The 19254-nt window shown below is 43.7% G+C and overlaps 1 protein-coding gene across 1 annotated transcript in view; it reads left to right on the top strand.

Annotated features, from left to right (window-relative positions):
- Window positions 1-17913, top strand: part of Frrs1 (ferric chelate reductase 1) — a 29854-nt gene extending 11941 nt beyond the window's left edge. The window contains exons 6-15 of the mRNA XM_032897418.1: window positions 3925-4023; window positions 5699-5846; window positions 9166-9279; window positions 10470-10585; window positions 13002-13088; window positions 14446-14543; window positions 14793-14851; window positions 16341-16484; window positions 16971-17032; window positions 17110-17913. Of these exons, the coding sequence (XP_032753309.1) occupies window positions 3925-4023; window positions 5699-5846; window positions 9166-9279; window positions 10470-10585; window positions 13002-13088; window positions 14446-14543; window positions 14793-14851; window positions 16341-16484; window positions 16971-17032; window positions 17110-17202 (1020 nt within the window). The 3' untranslated portion in view covers window positions 17203-17913. The remainder of the gene's footprint in view (window positions 1-3924; window positions 4024-5698; window positions 5847-9165; window positions 9280-10469; window positions 10586-13001; window positions 13089-14445; window positions 14544-14792; window positions 14852-16340; window positions 16485-16970; window positions 17033-17109) is intronic.
- Window positions 17914-19254: the final 1341 nt, after the last annotated feature.

Below are 19254 nucleotides of genomic sequence, written 5' to 3'. Positions count from 1 at the left end.
CTCCCAAAGATCTTGGCACATCTGTACTGAGAACAAGAACGTTCTCTTGCCATTGCCACAATCTTATCCCATTGGGAGAATGTGATAAAGACGCAATCATTTTCCGCACTACGTAGTTTATATTCCATTTCCCCCAGTTGCCCAAGACTCAAGCGATTATCTTTCAATCCATGTGTGTGTCTTGATCGGCTATACTTAACTGTTTTGTTTTGATTTATTTTTTTCTTCTTTCAGGTCAGCAGCTTTGTAGAGAGCATTCTGCTATTTACATGGTACATTCACATTAAGATTTTTTGGCACAGGGCCGGAGAGATGGCTAGGCACACAACAAATAATATAAGACGTTTTTGAACATTGGGCTGGTGATATGGTTCGATGGGTAAAGCCACTTGCGATCAAGCTTGATCACGTGAGTGCTGGGCATACGCATGCACACGCACACACACGCACATATGCTCGCGAATACACTCACACAGAGTAAGGGTTGGCTTTTGGACAAAGTATTAATAACATTCTTTGGCAAAGTACCAATATTCACTGATAATGAATCAGTGCATCAAATCAAGGTGCACACCGTTCTGCCAGTGGCATCTGCCAGCTTTCTCCCTTATGCTGGTGTAAAATACAGGTCTTTGTGTTTCGTAAACAATACATAAGGTGATATTTTAACTCTCTGTGAGCTTACTGCCCTCCAGTAACCCATTACCAAATGACGCCAGCACAGGATGACTCCTCAGCCAGTTGTCACATCTGTTTTTGAAGAGTGCCGACTTTCCAACTTGCCAGTTGACATTCTTCTGAAAAACTTGGTCCCCTCTGTACACCTTCCCTTTGAGACTCACACTATGGATTGATGGATTTTTTTTTTTTAATTTTTATTTACTCCATGTGTATGAGGGCACACAGCATGCATGTGGAATCCAGAGGCGCCCCCTTGTGGCCTCCTTCCACGACTCTGTGGGCTCTGGGAATTGAACTTGGGTCATCAGGTTGCTCTTTGTCTGCCGAGCCACCCTGCAGCTCCTAGATTGGTGGATTCTTCATGCCCATTGTGTTATGGTTTATTGGTGGAGTCTCTTTTGCCCCCTGGCATCTATCCATTTTAAAGCATGTCTTAACTTTTCTCTGGTGTCAGAAGATGTTTCCCACTCATCCTTTAACCATTCTTCAAAATAACCTGTTTCCTTTTACAGGAAGAATTGTAGAAGTCAAGATTTGAGCGCTACTGTGTTACCAGATACAGATTGTCCATGGAATTGTTTTGGGGGGGGGTGGCGGGGGATTTGGGCTTGGCGGGTACTAGTACTGGATAAGGTGGGTACTGGACTCATCTCTGCCCCCGTTTGTTCATTCTTTCTTTCTTCCTTTAAATATGAGTACACACTGTAGCTGTCTTCAGGGGGCATCGGATTCCATTACAGATGGTTGTGAGCCACCATGTGGCTGCTGGGAATTGAACTCAGGACCTCTGGAAGAGCAGTCAGTGTTCTTAACCTCTGAGCCATCTCTCCAGCCCCTCCCATGCACTTTTCAAAAAACATTATTTTTATACTTTTTTTTTTTTTTTTGCTTTGTATGTGTCCCTGTGTGGACACAACTCTGGAGGTCAGAGGACAGCATGTGGGAATTTCTTCTCTCCTTCCAACATGGAGGTTCTGGAGACCAAACTTAGGTTGTCAGGCTGGGTGGTGAGTGGCTTTGCCTGTGGTCTCACCAGCTTCCTATGGACTTTCGATTCTGGCTCCAACACTGTTCTTTTATTCTCTTTCCTGCTTTGTCACCATCTCTGAGGTGGCTTGTACCTCTACCAGGTCTTCTTGTATTGCTCCTGAAGCCCTCCCTAGTCTTCCTGTCTCCATAATCTCCCTTCTGCATTTCCTATACAGTATGGTCCCAGGCTTCAGAAATGGCTTTCTGTAAAGAGCCTTCTCCTACCCTTCATTTAGAGAAGGAAGACTGAATTATCTGTCCCCTTTCTCTCCTCTGTCGCCGTCTCTGAACAGGATGCCTTTCTGTTAGATTTAGTACTGTAGTTCTAATCAGTTGGCCTTTAGATCAACCATTTGGAATTTATTATTATCATTATTATTATTTTGGCACATGCACACATTTGAGGGTGCATTTGGAGGCCTGAGGTGGAAGTTAGGTGTCTTCTTCAATTGCTACCTACCTTATCGTGTGTGTGTGTGTGTGTGTGTGTGTGTGTGTGTGTGTGCGTGCGTGTGTGTGTGTGTGTGTGTGTGTGTGTGTAAATTTTTTTGAGACATGGTTTCACTGGGTAGCCCTTACTCTGTAGACCAGGCTGTCCTGGAATGAAGAGATCCTTCTGCCCCCTGAGTGCTGGAATTAAAACGCATGTGCCACCACTGCTCTACTTGAACCTTATGTTTTGAGACAACATATCTCACTAAATCTGATGCTCTCATTGGTTCACCTAGACTGGAATCCTCCTGTCTTATCCTCCCCAGCACTGGGATAACAGGGGTATACTGCCCGTCATGTCAGACGTCAGGTGCCTGTACCCAGAGATCCATTTCATTGCCTCCATCCCTTATCTTAAAAATTTTACTTTTATAATCACGCTATTTCCATTTCCCCTTTCTTTTCTTCAGACCTTCCCATGTGTCCCCACCCCCTTCCCTGTTCTCTTTCCCGTTCATGGCTTCTTTCTTTATTTGTGGTTACCAGTCCCAACTGATAACTCTCCAACACATTCGAGCACCTAGGGATTGTGCAAGAAGGGGAATGGAAAGATTGTAAGAGCTAGAAGACCAGGGCGTTTGCCGTGAGGTCGTGTCTCTGAGACATGTTAGAAGCTGCACCCACAAAGTCTCACCAGCAGAGCTGCCTAACCCAACCTGAACAGGGAGGACACCAACGAACATGCTAACACGGGAGGGGCAAAGTTCCCTAGGCCTCAGCCCTGGGGAGTGGAGCAGACCCAGTTGGTTATCAAGTGGTCAGCCCTGAGAACATACTACATACAAGTACCATGCTGAGCGCGCGCGCGCACACGCACACACACACACACACACACACACGTTCATGCACATACATAAAAATAATAAAGAATACAAAAGGAATTAGTAACTAAAGGGCCTGTTTGGCCTAATGGGCTATAGACAGTGATTTCAGATTGACATTATTCATTTGTGCCATTGCTCCAGTGCACTTTGAAGTTGTAGCCGTCTTCGTAGCCAATCTAAAGAGTAATAACCGGAATGCACATGTCCTACACATATTAGTGAGTGTGAATATACGGTATTGTAGTTTGTATTAGTGAGTGTGAATATACGGTACTGTAATATGTATTAGTGAGTGTGAAAACAGTATTGTAGTATGTATTAGTGAGTGTGAATATACAGTATTGTATGTATTAGTGAGTGTGAATATACAGTATTGTATGTATTAGTGAGTGTGAATATACAGTATTGTATGTATTAGTGAGTGTGAATATATAGTATTGTAGTATGTATATTTTGCTAAGCTATCAAATATTGCTGCTTCATATTGTACATGTTCACCAGATTTAATGTGTCATAATTAAGATAAAAACGCCTGAGTATTTATTTATGAATCAGTCTCTCATATGGTGCTCACAGCTAAGCTGGGGTGGTGGGGTGGGAGGGTGGGGGGTGAGGGCATTCGCTCCCTGCTGTTTTTATTTTTGGAATAGGGTGTCACTATGTAGCTGTGTCAGCGGGTCTCAAGCACACAGAGACCTCAAGCTTTGCTTGTCTCTGCCTCCTGGGTGCTGGGGTTAAAGGTGTGTACCACCACAACTAGCTAAGAAATTTTTTAAACCAACAAATAAGCAACCGGTTCTCTAGATTCATAGATCATTTACTGGTGAGTCAGTTATGTTTTAAAGTATCAAATGCTATTTGGTTAGGGACTCCTTAAAATAGTGCACTTGTTTTTCAGGGTGACGATGACGCTTACTTGTGTATTTATGAGGACCAGACAGTGTATATACAGCCTTCCTACTTGACAGGGAGAAGTTATCCTGTGATGGACTCCAGGGTAAGTAGGAACATCCTGAGAACCTATCTGATCAGTCCACCTGCCTGCTCTGTGGCTGCTACTGATGTGCTTGTGTATGGAAGCCTGCAGCCCTGCAGTTAGCCTAGCCCAGGCAAGGCCCAGAAGCAGTAGTCTTCTCAGACTGAGTGCCAAGAAACATTCTGGACTTAGAAAGCACAAGGCAAAGCTCTCTGCTAGGAAAAGGATTCATTCTTGCTTATCATCACTTAAATCCCTTTTGTTACATCTTTCCAAAAAGTATGTTATAGCTTTTTGACAAGCTCAGAGCATTTGCCCCTTTCCAAAAGTTATGGGATTTTTTGTTTTTAAATTTTAAAGATTTTATTTACTTATTTTATATGAGTACACTTCAGACACATCAGAAGAGGACATTGGATCCCATTACAGATGGTTGTGAGCCACCATGTGGTTGCTGGGAATTGAACTCAGCACCTCTGGAAGAGCAGTCAGTGCTCTTAACCCCTGAGCCTTCTCTCCAGCCAGGATGGGTTTTTAAGAAGAGACTTTGGGCAGGGTGCTCCAGGTTCAGCCCCCAGCACTGCATAATCTGGGTGTGGTAGCACGTGCCTGTAATGCCAGCACTTGGCCTATGGAACATGAGGATCAAAGTTCAAGACTGGGGCTGGAAAGCACTTGTTATTCTTGGAGAGGATCCAAGTTCTGTTCCCAGCACCCACATGATGGCTCACAGCCTCTGTAACTCTAGTTCCAGGGGATCCAGTGTTCTCTTCTGACTTCTGTGGGCACCAGACGTGCACATGCATACATGCAGACAAAAGACTCATACACAAAATAACATAAGTAAATCCTAAATCAAAAAAAAAAAAAAAAAAAAAGATGAAGCTTGGTTACATAGTGAGTGCAAGGCTAACTTGGATTACACCCTATCTCAGAAATAGTCAAGCAGATAAATAGCCAAAGGAATGTCTTTGCAGAAGCATTTTTGGCTAATGGGAGGGAGGAGTCCATGTGAGCCCTGATGCCCAGCCTTGTATGCCCCGTGTGGTCATCATCCGTCCCAGTAGGAAGCATTTTTTCCATAGCATTGGTAGGCAAATGCGCTGTGAAGGAGCCATGGCTTTTCCTTAGTGTCACAGTGAGTGAAGTGACAGAGCAAGGCCTTCCCGTCATGGTGCCACCGTGCACCTAGCTTTCCTGGGATGTCTCTCTAGAGGCACGGCTGGTGGCCAGTTGGGGTTAGCATGCCAGCTAGATTATCTAACCTGGGCAAGAGGAACTGTGAAGTTCTGACTCCAGGTGCCGGGACGGAGGCTCGAATAGAAGACGCCAGATACACATTGTGCTGTCCAGAGTTTTACCATTAAAGTGCATTACGTAGCATCTGAAAAAAAGGTTTTGCCAAGTGGCATAAAGACAAAGACAAACTGAAATAATAATAGCATTATTATTATTATTATTATTATTATTGTTGTTGTTGTTGTTATTATTATTATTATTATTATTATTATTATTATTATTATTATTATTATCTTGGAATTCTTTGAAGGAGAAAACCAAGGAAGAGCCCTGCAACTTAAATCCGCTCCTCCAGCCTTAGAGAAAGGAAACGGAACAGGTCATGGCTTTGAGCCTGTCCGAGTCTCATCAAATCTTTGGACGGTGTTTGGAAGCCCCTGTGTATGTTTGTTTGTAGGGGACTCTTGAGGATATGGCTTGGAGGCTGGCAGACGGCGTCATACAGTGTTCATTCAGAAGAAACATCACCCTTCCTGAGGCTAAGAACAGATTCGTGCTGAATGAAAGCTACTACATATTCTATGCAGAAGGCGCGGCCCACGACGGTGAGCACTTGGGTTAAATCTACCTTTGCGTTGTTGTGTCCCCGCTTCCTTTCCCTTCGCCTTTACAGATACCACGACAGTTGCTCATTTTAAGGGGTGGCAGGGGTTCTCTTTGATTTCACGTTCTCTTTCTGCCTTTGGCTCTCTGAACACTCCACAGAATGTCAGCCAGTCACAAAGCTTTGCTTGTCCTTTCGATGGCCCCTGCTTTGTACAATGGTTTTGAACCAGTGCCTTGTAAGAAGTACGTATGTCTTTGGGCTTTGCTGAGTTCCTAGGAACGGTGACTTTGGATCGTTGCAAGGCTCAAGGGGGACGATCCATCCAATCTGGATCTGGGCTCCTTAGACACGAGCTCCTGCAGGAGGCAGGGAGGGGGCGGAGTAACAGCCCTGGCAGCAAAATCAAAGCTGTGTCATTTCCTGTCTTGCATCTTCTTCGGTAAAATGGAAACCGTGTGATCCCAGTATACTACAGTACTACAGGAGTCTGAATGAGTCCTTTAGCTTTTTTTTTTTTTTTTTTTTTTTTTTTTTGTTATGTTATGAGAAAGAGTCTCACTGTATAACCCTGACTCTCCTGAAACTCTCTCTAGTCCAGGTTGGCCTTGAACTAATAGAGATTCTCCCAATCTCTGACAATGGAGGGCTAGGATTAAAGGCCTGCACCGCCACGTTCAGCCTCATTTTCATGTTCTTAAACAGCATCTTTCATATCAGCACCTTCGCCTCCATGTTTCTACTTAACATTCATTGTGACGCTTCTGTCATCTGTGGTCGGAATGTCCAAGCACTTAATTGATTCTAACATTTCCTTCCTGATTTCTAGGTTACTGATTAAGTTTGCTTCTCTGTTGTTCCAAGCAAAAGCACCCTGGGGAGGGGGAGGGTGAAAGGTCGTGTTTAACAAATTACTGTCATCCAGAGGAGCCAAGGCAGGGGCGTGAGACAGGAACTGAAAGCAAAGACTGTGGAGGAACGAACACTCCTTGCTGACCTTGCTCCACTGTTTATATAGGGCAGCACAGGGGCCTGGGCCCTACCACATCAATTATTAATCCAGACAAAGGCCCACAGGCATGTCGGAAGGCCAGTCATGTGGTGGCGATTCCTTAGTTGAGGTTCCTTCTCTACAGGTGACTTCAGTTTGTTTTAAGTTGATACGAACTAATCCGCTCGGTTACATTTCGTTGTCCTAACTAAACCACAAGTGAAGCGATCGCTTTGACACTTTGTCTTTACTGAGTGCCTGCATCTGGATGTTTTGAAGAGACTTCAGCTTTCATTGCTAAGGAGATTCCTGCTTTTAGTTTTGGTTTCCTATTTAAACCAACAGCTTAAAATAGTGTTGTATCTGTCTTGGCCAGTTTCCCTCTTTATCTTTTCATTTTGTTATATATATTTGTAGTATATTAGAGATATAGTTAATTCAGTTATCATTATTTGTGTGTGTGTGTGTGTGTGCGTGCGCGTGTGCATTTGCAGTTATACATAGTCTGGGTGCTCTTGTGGAGGTCAGAGTACAACTTCCCTGAGTCTGTTCTGTCCTCCAGCGTATCAGGTTATCACTGCAAGCGCCTTTACCTGATGAGGCAACTCACAAGCCCCGCCCTGTTGACGGCACTGTGATATAGTCTGTTGCCTGATATCTGTCATTTGTTTACAACAAAAGTTTATATATCTATTATATTATGTTAAGTTTCTTAGCTATTTTTGTACTTGCATTGTTTTCTAAAAATATGCTTGTATGTTCTGTAATTTATTCTATCCTAGTGATGGGCATTTAGCTTATATTTTTATTTTAAGCAACATAGAAATGTAGCTATAAATATTCTTGTGCATATATTTTTGGTTCAAGATACTTATTCAGAGGAAGAGGCAGAGAGAATGTAAGAACCAGAGGAGGTGGCAGAAGGAGACAGTGTCCTTTAGACACAACGGGGCTGATGCAGACATGAAATTCAGAGACTGTGACAGTGTTCACAGGGCCTGTACATGTTTAAACCAGACGAAATCTCACCAAGGAGAAGGGGAGGTGGGCATGGAGGCCTGTTTCTAACCGAGAAACTATTTGCAATTGATGCCTGCTGGGAAGGGAAAATAGGGTTTCTCCAACGCAGTGGCACTTGCTATATCAACCAGATGACGGGATTTAAAATTATTCTACCTGTAGAGTAGAGTGAACACACTTGCATATATATGCACACACTTGGAATAATCCTATATTTTCCTGACACTTTATGTACAACAAATAGTAATAAAAGACAAGAATAAGGCCAGATATGGTGGCGGATGCCTTTAACCCCAGCACTAAAGAAGCAGAGGTAGGTGGATTTCTATGAGTTCAAGGCCTGCCTGGTCTACAAGTGGGCTACATAGTGAGACGCTATCTAAAAAAAAAAAAAAAGAAAAAAAAGAAAAGAAAGAATGGTTTTTCTCATTTTCTCCTCTCTCTCTCTCTCCCTCCCTCCCTTCCCCTCCCTCCTTCCATCTCTCTCTCTCTCTCTCTCTCTCTCTCTCTCTCTCTCTCTCTCATGGCTTTTGAAGATACTGTAGCCTTGGTTCTCCTAGAACTCACTCTGGACGCTGGCCTTGAACTGAGAGATCTGTCTGCGAGTGCTGGGATTAAGGGCATGCACCCCCTAACCCTCCCACCTCTCTAGATTTTTTTTTTTAATCATTGATCATTGTATATGTAAAATACAAACACTCTTTGCTGGCGTGTGTGCCCGTGCACCAAAGCTATGCTTTGTACCCTGAGAGGTTTAGAAGAAAGTGTCAGATTCCCAGATCCTCTGCAAGAGCAAGTGTTCTTTACTACTGAGCGACCCTCCAGGCCTTTACGTCACTGTCATTCGACGTTCTGATTTGTCACTCAAACCCAGCCTGAACTGACCGCCTGCCAAATCCCATGTCATCAAAATGCCTTTTGTAGTTGCCTGCCTATCTTCCCAGGCCCCGGATGCACTAGCGTATCCTAGAATTTTAGAGTGCAGGCATGGTTAGAGGCTCATAGCTTTAAAATACACCCGTCAGTGTCTGAGGATTAATCGGGTCTTTTCAGCGACTCATCGTCGGCCAGTGTTTTGATACTGTTTAACCTGCTAACAGCACACGCTGTTTCTTGGCACTATAACTCTTCCAGCCCCAGCCCTGGTTTTGATTCATCTCGCTGTCGGCTAAGTTATTTCTTTAATTTTCAGGAAGGCCACGTGTTCTCATGTCTTATCGATATGTTGCATTTACACGTGAATGCCAACAATTCCTAATTCGTTATTTTCATTACTGTGAGTCATTTTCTCTCTGTGTCTACTTCTCAGGCCGAATATTTAGGCACTCTCAGCAACCTTTGATAACGTACGAAAAATACAACGTGACAGGCACCCCACAGAACGTAGGAGGGTCCCGCTCTTCGGCCCTTTTGAAGGCTCATGGTAAGTTAACGGAGCATCCTGGTTAGATTTTGTGAACTACGCTAACCAGTGAGCAGGTGCTGGCTGGAAAAGGAACCGTGGCCGGCATCACTTGGTGAATTTTCATCACTTTTACAGTTACATATTAACATTTTCACATAGATCGTCTATCTGAATGTTTGCCGGTTTTTATTAAAAGGGGAAAGGAAATTTAATTCAGTGGTATTAAACCAACGGTGGAAAATTTAAACCCATCCATCTCTAGTTAAAGCTTTGTTCTAGCTATTCCTAGCATCCGCTAGGGTTGTGTGTTAGTGGATTAATTTTAACGTTTATAAATTCTTCATTTTTGGTTTTTATTAGTAATTTAATTCGCTAATTAAAAAGAGGTCTGTGGTTTTGGTTGTTCAGTTGTGACAGCAGTTCAGCTGACAAATGCAATCTCACTCTTGGAGCCTGACGATGTGTCAGTGTTTGGGCATAGATGTGGTCGGTGCAGTTCCTAGGTTGTGGGTGTTTGGGTAGGAGTGCCACCAAGCTGACAAAGGGATCCCATATGCTTTGGGTCTACCAGTGAAGGTTGATCCCACTTGCAAAATGCCCTGGCTTATTGTTGAAAAGGTAGGATTTAAAAACCTTAACCTCTGGGGGATTTTCTTTACCACTTTTCTTTACGTTCTCCAGCCATCTCCACGGTGGTGGCTTCCCGTGATTTCTGTCACCGTGAGAGCCGCTTTCCTGGCTTCGGCTGGACTCTGCTCCTGCTGCTCTTCCGGTTGGGCAGGAGTTAGATTTAGAAGTCACAAGTCTTTTTGTCTTCCGTTTGCTGCACGGAGTAAGATTACGGGAGGAGAAAGCTGCAGACAGACTGTTAGAAGGAGGGTCCATTTGAGTCCTCGGTGCCTTTATTTCAGATGGGAATAGTAATAAAGACCCACAGGGCTGGCAAAGACCAGTTTGATGATTACATGTAAAGCATTCAGGTGCCTGGTACCTGGTACCTGCTAGGGGCTATGCCCTTGCTGGTTTATTAGAAACAACGGTGGCAGTATAATAAGATATGTATAGTGGAGTTTTAGACGAGGGCTCATATTTCCATCACCTTAGTGTCCTTTGCGGGCTGTTTTATATTTTCTGATCGCTTGCCTTGGCCGTGGATGCAGCAGCTTTCTGCTATGTAGTGTGAATCACCGCATCACTCCCTCCTGTAGGTGCCTTAATGTTTGTGGCATGGATGACCACAGTGAGCACAGGAGTCCTGGTTGCCCGGTTCTTCAGATCTGTTTGGTCAAAAGCTTTCTTCCTCGGGCAAGCAGCTTGGTTTCAGGTAGGTGAAAGCAATCTCCCTCTTATTCAGTCGTCGCAACATGAAGTTTTAGGGCTTTTGATTTTTACATTGCTTGCTGGTGTGTGTGTGTGTGTGTGTGTGTGTGTGTGTGTGTGTGTGTGCACATAGCGTTTGTATAGAAGTCAGAGGGCTTTTGGGGGTCAGTTTTCTTCTGCCATGTGGTTTTTTAGAATCAAACTTCTCAGGTCACCATGATTTCCAGCAAATTCGTTTAGCTGCTGAGCCATCTTGCTGGCCCACGTGTGCTTGTCTTTTTCTTTTCTCAATTACGGCTATTGTAGGTCTTAGGTCCCCTCTCCCCTTAGTCTCCTAACCAACCGAGAGCTGACGCACGATTACTTACAAAAGTGTGGCTTTCCGAGGAGTGGGCTGAATTGGGGAACATGTCGGGGCCAAATGGTCCTTCCTCACCCTGAGGTTGGTGGTGTGAGAAGCTGGGAACGATGCACTTGCTGCACCAAGTCAGCGTGAGTCAAGGGGCACTGGAAAACAGGAGAAAGACACAGTTGGTGCGTGTCTGTCCTCTGCTTGGTGTGCCGTGAGAACTGGACTCTCCTCATTTAACAGTCGGTTCAGCTGATTATGTGTTGGGGGAGGAACTGTGGGAGCTTTTTTCTACTCCGAAGCCTTCCTGTGAATGGGAGGAGGGGTCCTGTGGGACAGACACAGTGAGGCTCAACAGGAAGGCGGGGTAGCCTTATCTTCGATTTGTATGTGTACTGAGCCATCAGTGAGGTTGTGACATGAGCGTGCAGATGCCTGGGTCTAGGGAAACTGGAGAACTTGTAGCCTTTGAGGTTTCTCTTATCTTACTTCATTTCTCTTCTTGGTTGTCAGGATAAATAAAAATGACTTAATTATTTTTTGCGTGGGTGTTTTGCTTACATATAAGTCTGCATCCGTGTGCCTGAAGAGGCCAGGAGAGGACATGGGATCCCTTAGAGCTGGGGTTATTATAGTGTGAGCCATCGTATGGCTGGTGGGAATTGAACCTGGGTCCTCTGCAAGAGTAGCCACTGCTCTTAAGCATGAGGTCATCGCTCCGGCCCCTTATTCTTTTTTTGCTAGGTGTCTTGTGTCCATCTGCCCCTGCCTGTGAGCTCTCTCATGCCTCCTCCTTACTTGTTCTTTATCCCTCCTCTTCCGGTCTGCTCCAGAGAGTTTGCAGCTAGAAGACCACGCCCTGTCTCACTGCAACTCTTCTTCTGCCTTTACTTTTGAAAGTGTCTGTGTGTATGTGGGCCCAAGTGTGCACGCACGGTCATGATGTGTGCGTGTGGGAGGGCGTGCCACAGTGAGCTTGGGGACGTCAGAGGACACTTGTGGAATTGATGCTCTCGTTACAAAGCAACTGGGCTTTGTGTGTGAGGTAGCCATTCCTGCTGCTGGGAGGATACAGACCCTACTAGGAATGGAATCGTCAGGCTTGTGAAGCCGTCTTGTCCGTCCTTCTCATGTTCTTAAATGTACAGCATTCATGAGTGTATATGATAGGTATCGTGACATTCGCACATTCACAGAAACTTAGAGTTCCTACTATATAGGGTAACTTTTCCCCGGAATGATTTTTGACTTACACCAGTTGCTCAATGCATAACAGTGCCTATTTTCACTCTGAATGCTCTCTTGATTTATCCACACAGAATTATATGTTCCAATATAGTTTTCACTTATTTTCTTTGATTATACCACGAGCCCTGCAGGACACAGTGCCTTTTGTCTGTTTCTTTGCTGTCCCTAAGCACATGGTACAGCACTCTGCATGATGACAGAACTGAATGCCTGCCTATGGAAGGAAGAGAATGTCTCAGCAAGCAAGCATGCTTCGTGTGTGTGTGTGCGTGTGTGTGTGCATGCGTGCGTGTGTGTGTTATGTGTGTGCGTGTGTGTGTGCGTGTGTGCGTGTGTGCGTGTGTGTGTGTGTGTGTGTATGTGTGTGTCTGTGTGAGTGTGTGTGTGTGTGTGTGTGTGTATGTGTGTGCATGTGTGCGTGTGTGTGTGCATGTGTGTGTGTGTGTGTGCATGTGCGTGTGTGTGCGTGTTGTGTGTGACATTGTGTGTGTGCGTGTAAGAGCTATTCATTCCTTCCATTGTGTGTGTGTGTGTGTGAGCTATTCCTTCCTGCCATTGTGTGTGTGTGTGTGTGTGTGTGTGTGTGTGTGTGTGTGTGTGGGCTATTCCTTCCTGCCATTGTGTGTAGGCAAGGCCTTAGTGAGTCCTTTTGAATGCCGAGGTGGCAGCTCCGAGTTTCTTTAGCTTAGCGGTCTATGACATTTCATCTTTACTGCTGCAGCGTAAGTTGAATGTGTACCTTCAGTGACTCCCCCACGATTGCCCCGCTGTGACAGCGGCTGTCTTTGAGCGCATCTTCTCACCTCGCCGGCTCCTCTTGCAGGTGCACCGGATGCTCATGCTCGCTACCTCCATGCTCACCTGCGTGGCTTTTGTTTTGCCTTTTGTGTACCGAGGAGGCTGGAGTCGGGTAAGTGCGCCTTCAAGTGGATGCTTCCTTGTAAATCTGTTTTGATGTCAAAGCAGATGCTGTTTTATTCTCATGGGTGGATAATGAGACATTTCTGGGTAGATCCCTCCCTTTCTCTCTCTCTCTCTCTCTCTCTCTCTCTCTCTCTCTCTCTGAGTTATCTGATGACGTCACCTGGTTGGGGATCAGGAATGAAAGGAGACTGTGAATATAGATTACTTGAAATGTATTTTTAGGCTGCGTTACATTTTACGCATTCCTTTAGTATGTTTTCCTTACAGAATGTTGAAAATACGCTGAAAGTATGATGTCTAAGACGTTGTTACTTTAAGGGCATGTACCTGCATATGTGTGGATCTATGTGACTCACCCACCAGGGCAAGCATATGATGTGAGCTGCCTGATGCGGGTGCTGGGAACTGAACTGGGGTCCTCTGGAAGAGCACACTTAACTGCTGTGCCATTTCAGCAGCCCAAGCGCGATGTCTAAGGAACGCGATCAGTTAAATCTCTTATGGTCATCACTAAGCTAATAGAAACCGCATCGCTGCTATATGAGCAGTTGTACTAAGTGCCTTATGTGCACTATTATTAATAAGTTAATTGTATTACATCATTTCCCTTCTTCCCCTTCCTTCAGCTCTTCCCATGTCTCCTCCCCCTAACTCTTTACATGTTTTCCCTCACTCCACAAATTCATAGTCTCTTTCCTTTGTGATTATTCTTCTCTCCCCCTTCTCTCTCCTGTACACACACACACAAACACACACACACACACACACACACACACCACAGACAAAAATAAATACCTCCTGCTGTGTCCTTTAGCATTGCTTGTGTCTGTGTGACTTCGTATGGGATAACCAGTTAGGGACTCATCCCCAGGGGAGGCTCATTCGTCCTCTGTCAGCAGTCATATTTGCCTGTAGTTCTTTGTCTGGGGCTGGGACTTCCCGACACTTCTCCCATCTGTGTTACTGTGCCTATTGGTGTTGTTTAAGTCTTACCTGGGCAGCCGCATCACTGAGGTATCCTGTGGCATAGTTTCTGTGTCATTTCTAGAACACACAATCTCACAGCGGACTTCCTATTCCTCCGGCTCCTACTATCGTTCCATCCATACCTTTATCCGAGACGAATGTGGTTTTACATTTGATTTAAACTGACAGGGAAGACTGACTATTTTTTATTACTTTTTTTTTATTAACTTAAGTATTTCTTATTTACATTTCGAGTGTTATTCCCTTTCCCGGTTTCCGGGCCAACATCCCCCTCCCCCCTCCCCTTCTTTATGGGTGTTCCCCTCCCCATCCTCCCCCCATTAAGACTGACTATTTTAACGATGCCCTTTGTTTAGCGCGCAGGCTACCACCCGTACCTCGGTTGTATAGTGATGACCTTAGCTGTCCTTCAGCCTCTGCTGGCAACCTTCAGACCACCTCTACACGACCCAAGGTATGGTCAGACCATGCGTACAAGCACTCTGAGATATTAGGTCATCAGATAGGCGCTCATTCTTTTTTTCAAAGTGGAGACATTTTGTAGAATGTAGTGAGTGACTGTATTTACACGTCTGGACTTTAAAATGGGTTCCAGATATCCAATTCTCTGGCGACAGGAGAATCGAATGCTTCTTATTCTCTTGGGGGTCAGTTAGTATTCCATCACGTGAATAACTACTGCCTGATTCTTTATTTTTGGTAGGAGGCAAGTGTTTAACTGGACTCACTGGAGTGTGGGGACAGCTGCTAGAATAATAGCAGGTAAGAAACCGCAGTGCCACTTACTCATACATAATTGCTGGCTGTTTACACGGCAAGTTGTAATTTGGCTTAAATGATTTTAGATGCATTAGTAATTGGGGTAATTGGTTGTTGAGGAGAAATCAGCCTGAAACATTGAAATTCAGAAAGTAATTTCTACAAGTAACTATTTAAGTCATTATTTAAGCTTAAAGGTTTTTTTTTCTTTTTTTTTTAAAATGGTTTTATAACTGCTCCAGCCCCTCCCCCTTCTCATTTTCTCACATTTGCCTTTGCAGACAAATTGGGTTAGGATAAGGACCAAATGCTCACACAGGACCAGCGCAGGTCCCTTTGGTTGAGATGGGTTAAATGAGCTGGGCACAAGCCCTCTAGCCCTAGGCTGGTTCCCTACTGTTTGTACCTGCAGGACAGGTGGCCCCGGAAGGCTGGTGGTATTCCCTGACACACTGTTTTCCTTTCAGTACTGGGGATTGCCCACCATAGTCTGTGGGCAAGCACACTGCCTCCGAGCTACATCCCCAGGCCTTTGGATAGTTTTCATCTTGAGACTGGGTCTCACCAGTTTGTCAAGTCTAGCCCTGACCTTTCTCTGTAGCTCACACAGTCCTTGAACTTGAGATCCTCCTGCTTCAGCCTCCCAGACAGCTGGGTACATAAGCCTGCAGCAGGTACACCTTATCCTGGATCCCTAGGGAGGCACCTGTCACCTGTACATTTCTGTTGCTTGTGGGAGGGCCTGGGTGGGGGCAGTGGTGAGGTCAGCAGTCATTTTTTTTCATGCTCCCTTTTCTTTATTGCAGACTCACGTTTCTGGACAGGTAGTTAGGTACCTTTGTTGTTATCGGTGTTGGGTATCGAACCCAGTGCTTCGCACCTGCTGGCTAGTGCTCAACTCCCGAGCTACATCCTTAGTTTGTGCGAGCTTCTTAGCAGTTGATAGACCACAACATCCTCTCTTGTCTTTTGAAGTCTTACAATAAAGACCAAATAATCTTAGCCCTAAGGATTATTCTTTCATAAATGTTTAACATATATATAATAAAGATTCAATATATATTAAAATTATATATTAAATATTAAACATTTATATACGTATATGTACATACACATGTATATACATGTATTTATACATATGTACATCTATATATGTATATACACCTATATATTATACACATATAGTCTATATTAAACATTAAATATATGCTTATATATGTAGATATACATATGTATTTACTTGTATATGTGCATATATAAAAATATACATAGGTATGTATATCTACACACATATATTTATTTTTTAATATAAGGTTTCTCTGTTTAGCCTTGGCTGTCCTGGAACTCACTTTGTAGACCAGGCTGGCCTCCCTAGAGCTAGGATTAAAGATGTGTCCACCACTGCCTGGCTATTTAATGTATTTTAACTGATGTAATTACACAATTATTATTTTTACTGGGCCCTGTATTGGAGCATTTTTTTCCTACACAGTGGCAGCAATGTTCCTAGGAATGGATTTACCAGGACTGGATCTCCCCAGTCCACAGAAGACCTACGCAATGATGGGGTTTGTGGTGTGGCACATCGGGACTGAGGTCATTCTGGAGATACATGCTTACCTGCTCTCTAGAAAAGGTAACCTGCTTGGGAAGTCCTACTGTGAGGCTAGAGAGATGGTGCGGGCAGTCCAAGCTTGCAGATCTGAGTTCAAATCTCCAGCGCCCACGTAAAGAGCCAGGCACAGGCATGTGTCAGTAATCCTGGACTGCGTGGAAAGGGATGCAGGGAGGTTGCTGGGATTTTCTGGCTGCCAGCCTGGCTCCAAGTTCAGTGAGAGACCCTGACTGAAGGAAACAAGACAGAGTCCCCATGTGTGCTTGTGGCACAAGTGCAAACACACGCATCACACGCCCACATATGCCTATGCACACATACACCCAAGGTTCAGAAAGTTTGCAACATGTAGTAGCTTGAAATGGCCAAATCTATATCCTACAAAATCGGGGCGTGCCAGGCCTCAGGTTTAATCTTGTTTTTGTGACATCAGTACTTCTGGCTAAAGGTGGCACGGTGGTTGATTTATTGAATGTCACCCTTATAAACTTACCTCGTTCTTGACAGTTGAAATACTGGATGACGATAGAATTCAGATCCTTCAGTCACTAACCGTTGCTGAAGCGGAGGTGAGAGTCTCTTCTCTTGTTTTTTGATACAGATGTTAATGATGGTGCTTTTTGCTAAATCTCAGTTTTTATTTCAGGGTCATGTTTTTAAGAAGGTGGTGTTGGCGGTTTACATATGTGGGAACGTGACTTTTCTCATGATATTCTTGTCTGCAATCAGCCATGTTTGAGCACGAAAAGACTTGTTTTTTTGTGGGTCATGATGATCATCAAAATGAGGAGAGACCTGAGGCGTGTACTGACCACCTGGAGCACATACTGACTCAGAAGACCCCTGGGCATCGCTCTAGAGGAATTCTGAAGTCTGGTTTTCTTGGTTCACATTCGAGTGGGCTATAAGACACATGCATTGATATCAATCAAGGCTTTATCCGTAATTCTGCATCGTGAAGGGAACAGTGTACCTGAGATGACCTGACTCTAAATGTCCCACGCCAGATTTAAAACAGGAAACTGGAAAGGAAGATAGCAAGTGAAGACAATTATCTCAGGCGAAGAATAAGTGGAGATTGTATCTTTGGAAATGAGACAGGTTTTGTGTAGCCCAGGCTGGCTTCTAACTGATTGTATAACCAAAGAAACCCGGAACCTGTGATCTTCCTGCCTGTGCTTCCTGGGTGGCGGGATTACAGGTGTGCACCACTCTATCTGGTTTTAAGGGAACTGTAATTTTCATGCTGCTGCTGCTGTGGTACTTTAAAGAATACATTTATGTTGACTAGTTTATTTTAGAGATTTTATCTTAGATTTTTTAAAAAAAATTGCTACATTTTGTTTTTACGCATACACACATAGATACACACACAGATACACACACACACACACACACACACACACACACACACACACACACACAAACAAATAAAACCTACAAGAAAAAACATACATGTTTTCTGACCATCGATTGGGACGTTTCTCTCCTGTTTGTGTTCAGTACTTCTGGCTAAAGGTGGCACGGTGGTTGATTTATTCAGTGGGAATTTCACTAACATTTAATTATGTTATGGATATTATATTCTCTCTTTAGCAGTTAAATGCAGGTAGGTATTTCCTGATTAGTGATCTCATTTATTTTTTATCTGTGGAGCTGAACCGACATCTTATGTAAGATCAGTTCTTTTTTTTTTTTTTTTTCACATTGACTCTTTATTCATTATTATTTTTAAGTAAAATAAAATAAATAAAATTTATATACGGTAAAAATATTTGTTAAACAGATATTAAAAGGGAGGTCTATAGAAGATTTTTAAACTAATGCGCACACACACACACACACACACACACACACACACACACACACACACACACACAAATTTCTCCCAGAAGTCCTGAGTTCAATTACCAGCAACCACAAGGTGGCTGACAACCATCTGTAACGGGATCTGATGCTCGTAAGATGAGTTCTTATAGGAGCTAAGAACAAAGTCGTGAATTTCACAGTGGCTAAACCTCGCCCTTGTGAACAGATCTAGCAGGTGTTCTTGTCTCTTGTGAAATTAAACTAACATGGATGGGCTCCTTTGGAAGACAGCCCTGTGCTCTGGTGACTTAGAGGCAATGCGTTTTCCTCTCCTACTAGGTCATTTTCTATCTCAATGTTTGCTATGAGGACCTACAGCCAGTGGGTGGCGCTGTAATACCGGAGGACTCATTTGTTCTGTGCCCATTGTTTTTATCATGGGGCTATTTCCTTACACCCTACAGCTCTGTTTTTTTTTTGTTTTTTGTTTTTTTCCTTTCCTTTTTGGTTTGGAGTAATAGGTGCTAGAAACTTAATGACTGGTATGTTATTACTTTCTGACTTAATTTTTATTTGTTTTCTTTGATTATTTATAATGAGTGTTTGATATTTTCTTTTATAGTCTTCTGACCCTGTAGCAAATGAAGATAATTTTGTTAGGCAAAGGAAACAAGTAAAGTTGAACATTTAAAAAAATAAAATAATTGGGAGGGTATATTTTATGTTTTTAGATACTCTTTCGGATGATTTCGGATTTCTGCTTGGCCCCCAGAACCCTATTTTCATCTCTCAGTAATTACCCCAGTTCATTGTTTTTATTTCTAACCAATAAAGTGAAAACTTTTGGTTTTTCTCCTCATAGATCTTAGTTAAAAATAGCTTAGGCTTCAGGTAGGAATTTCTTGTGCTCATGGTCAATGAATGCCACATTTCGGTTTAAATGTCCCTTGAGAATGTCTTTATTTCAAGAGAAAGGGCTGGA

Source organism: Rattus rattus, chromosome 3 (assembly GCF_011064425.1).
Source record: "Rattus rattus isolate New Zealand chromosome 3, Rrattus_CSIRO_v1, whole genome shotgun sequence".
Lineage (NCBI taxonomy): Eukaryota > Metazoa > Chordata > Mammalia > Rodentia > Muridae > Rattus > Rattus rattus.
This window is presented reverse-complemented; position numbering and strand designations above follow the sequence as displayed.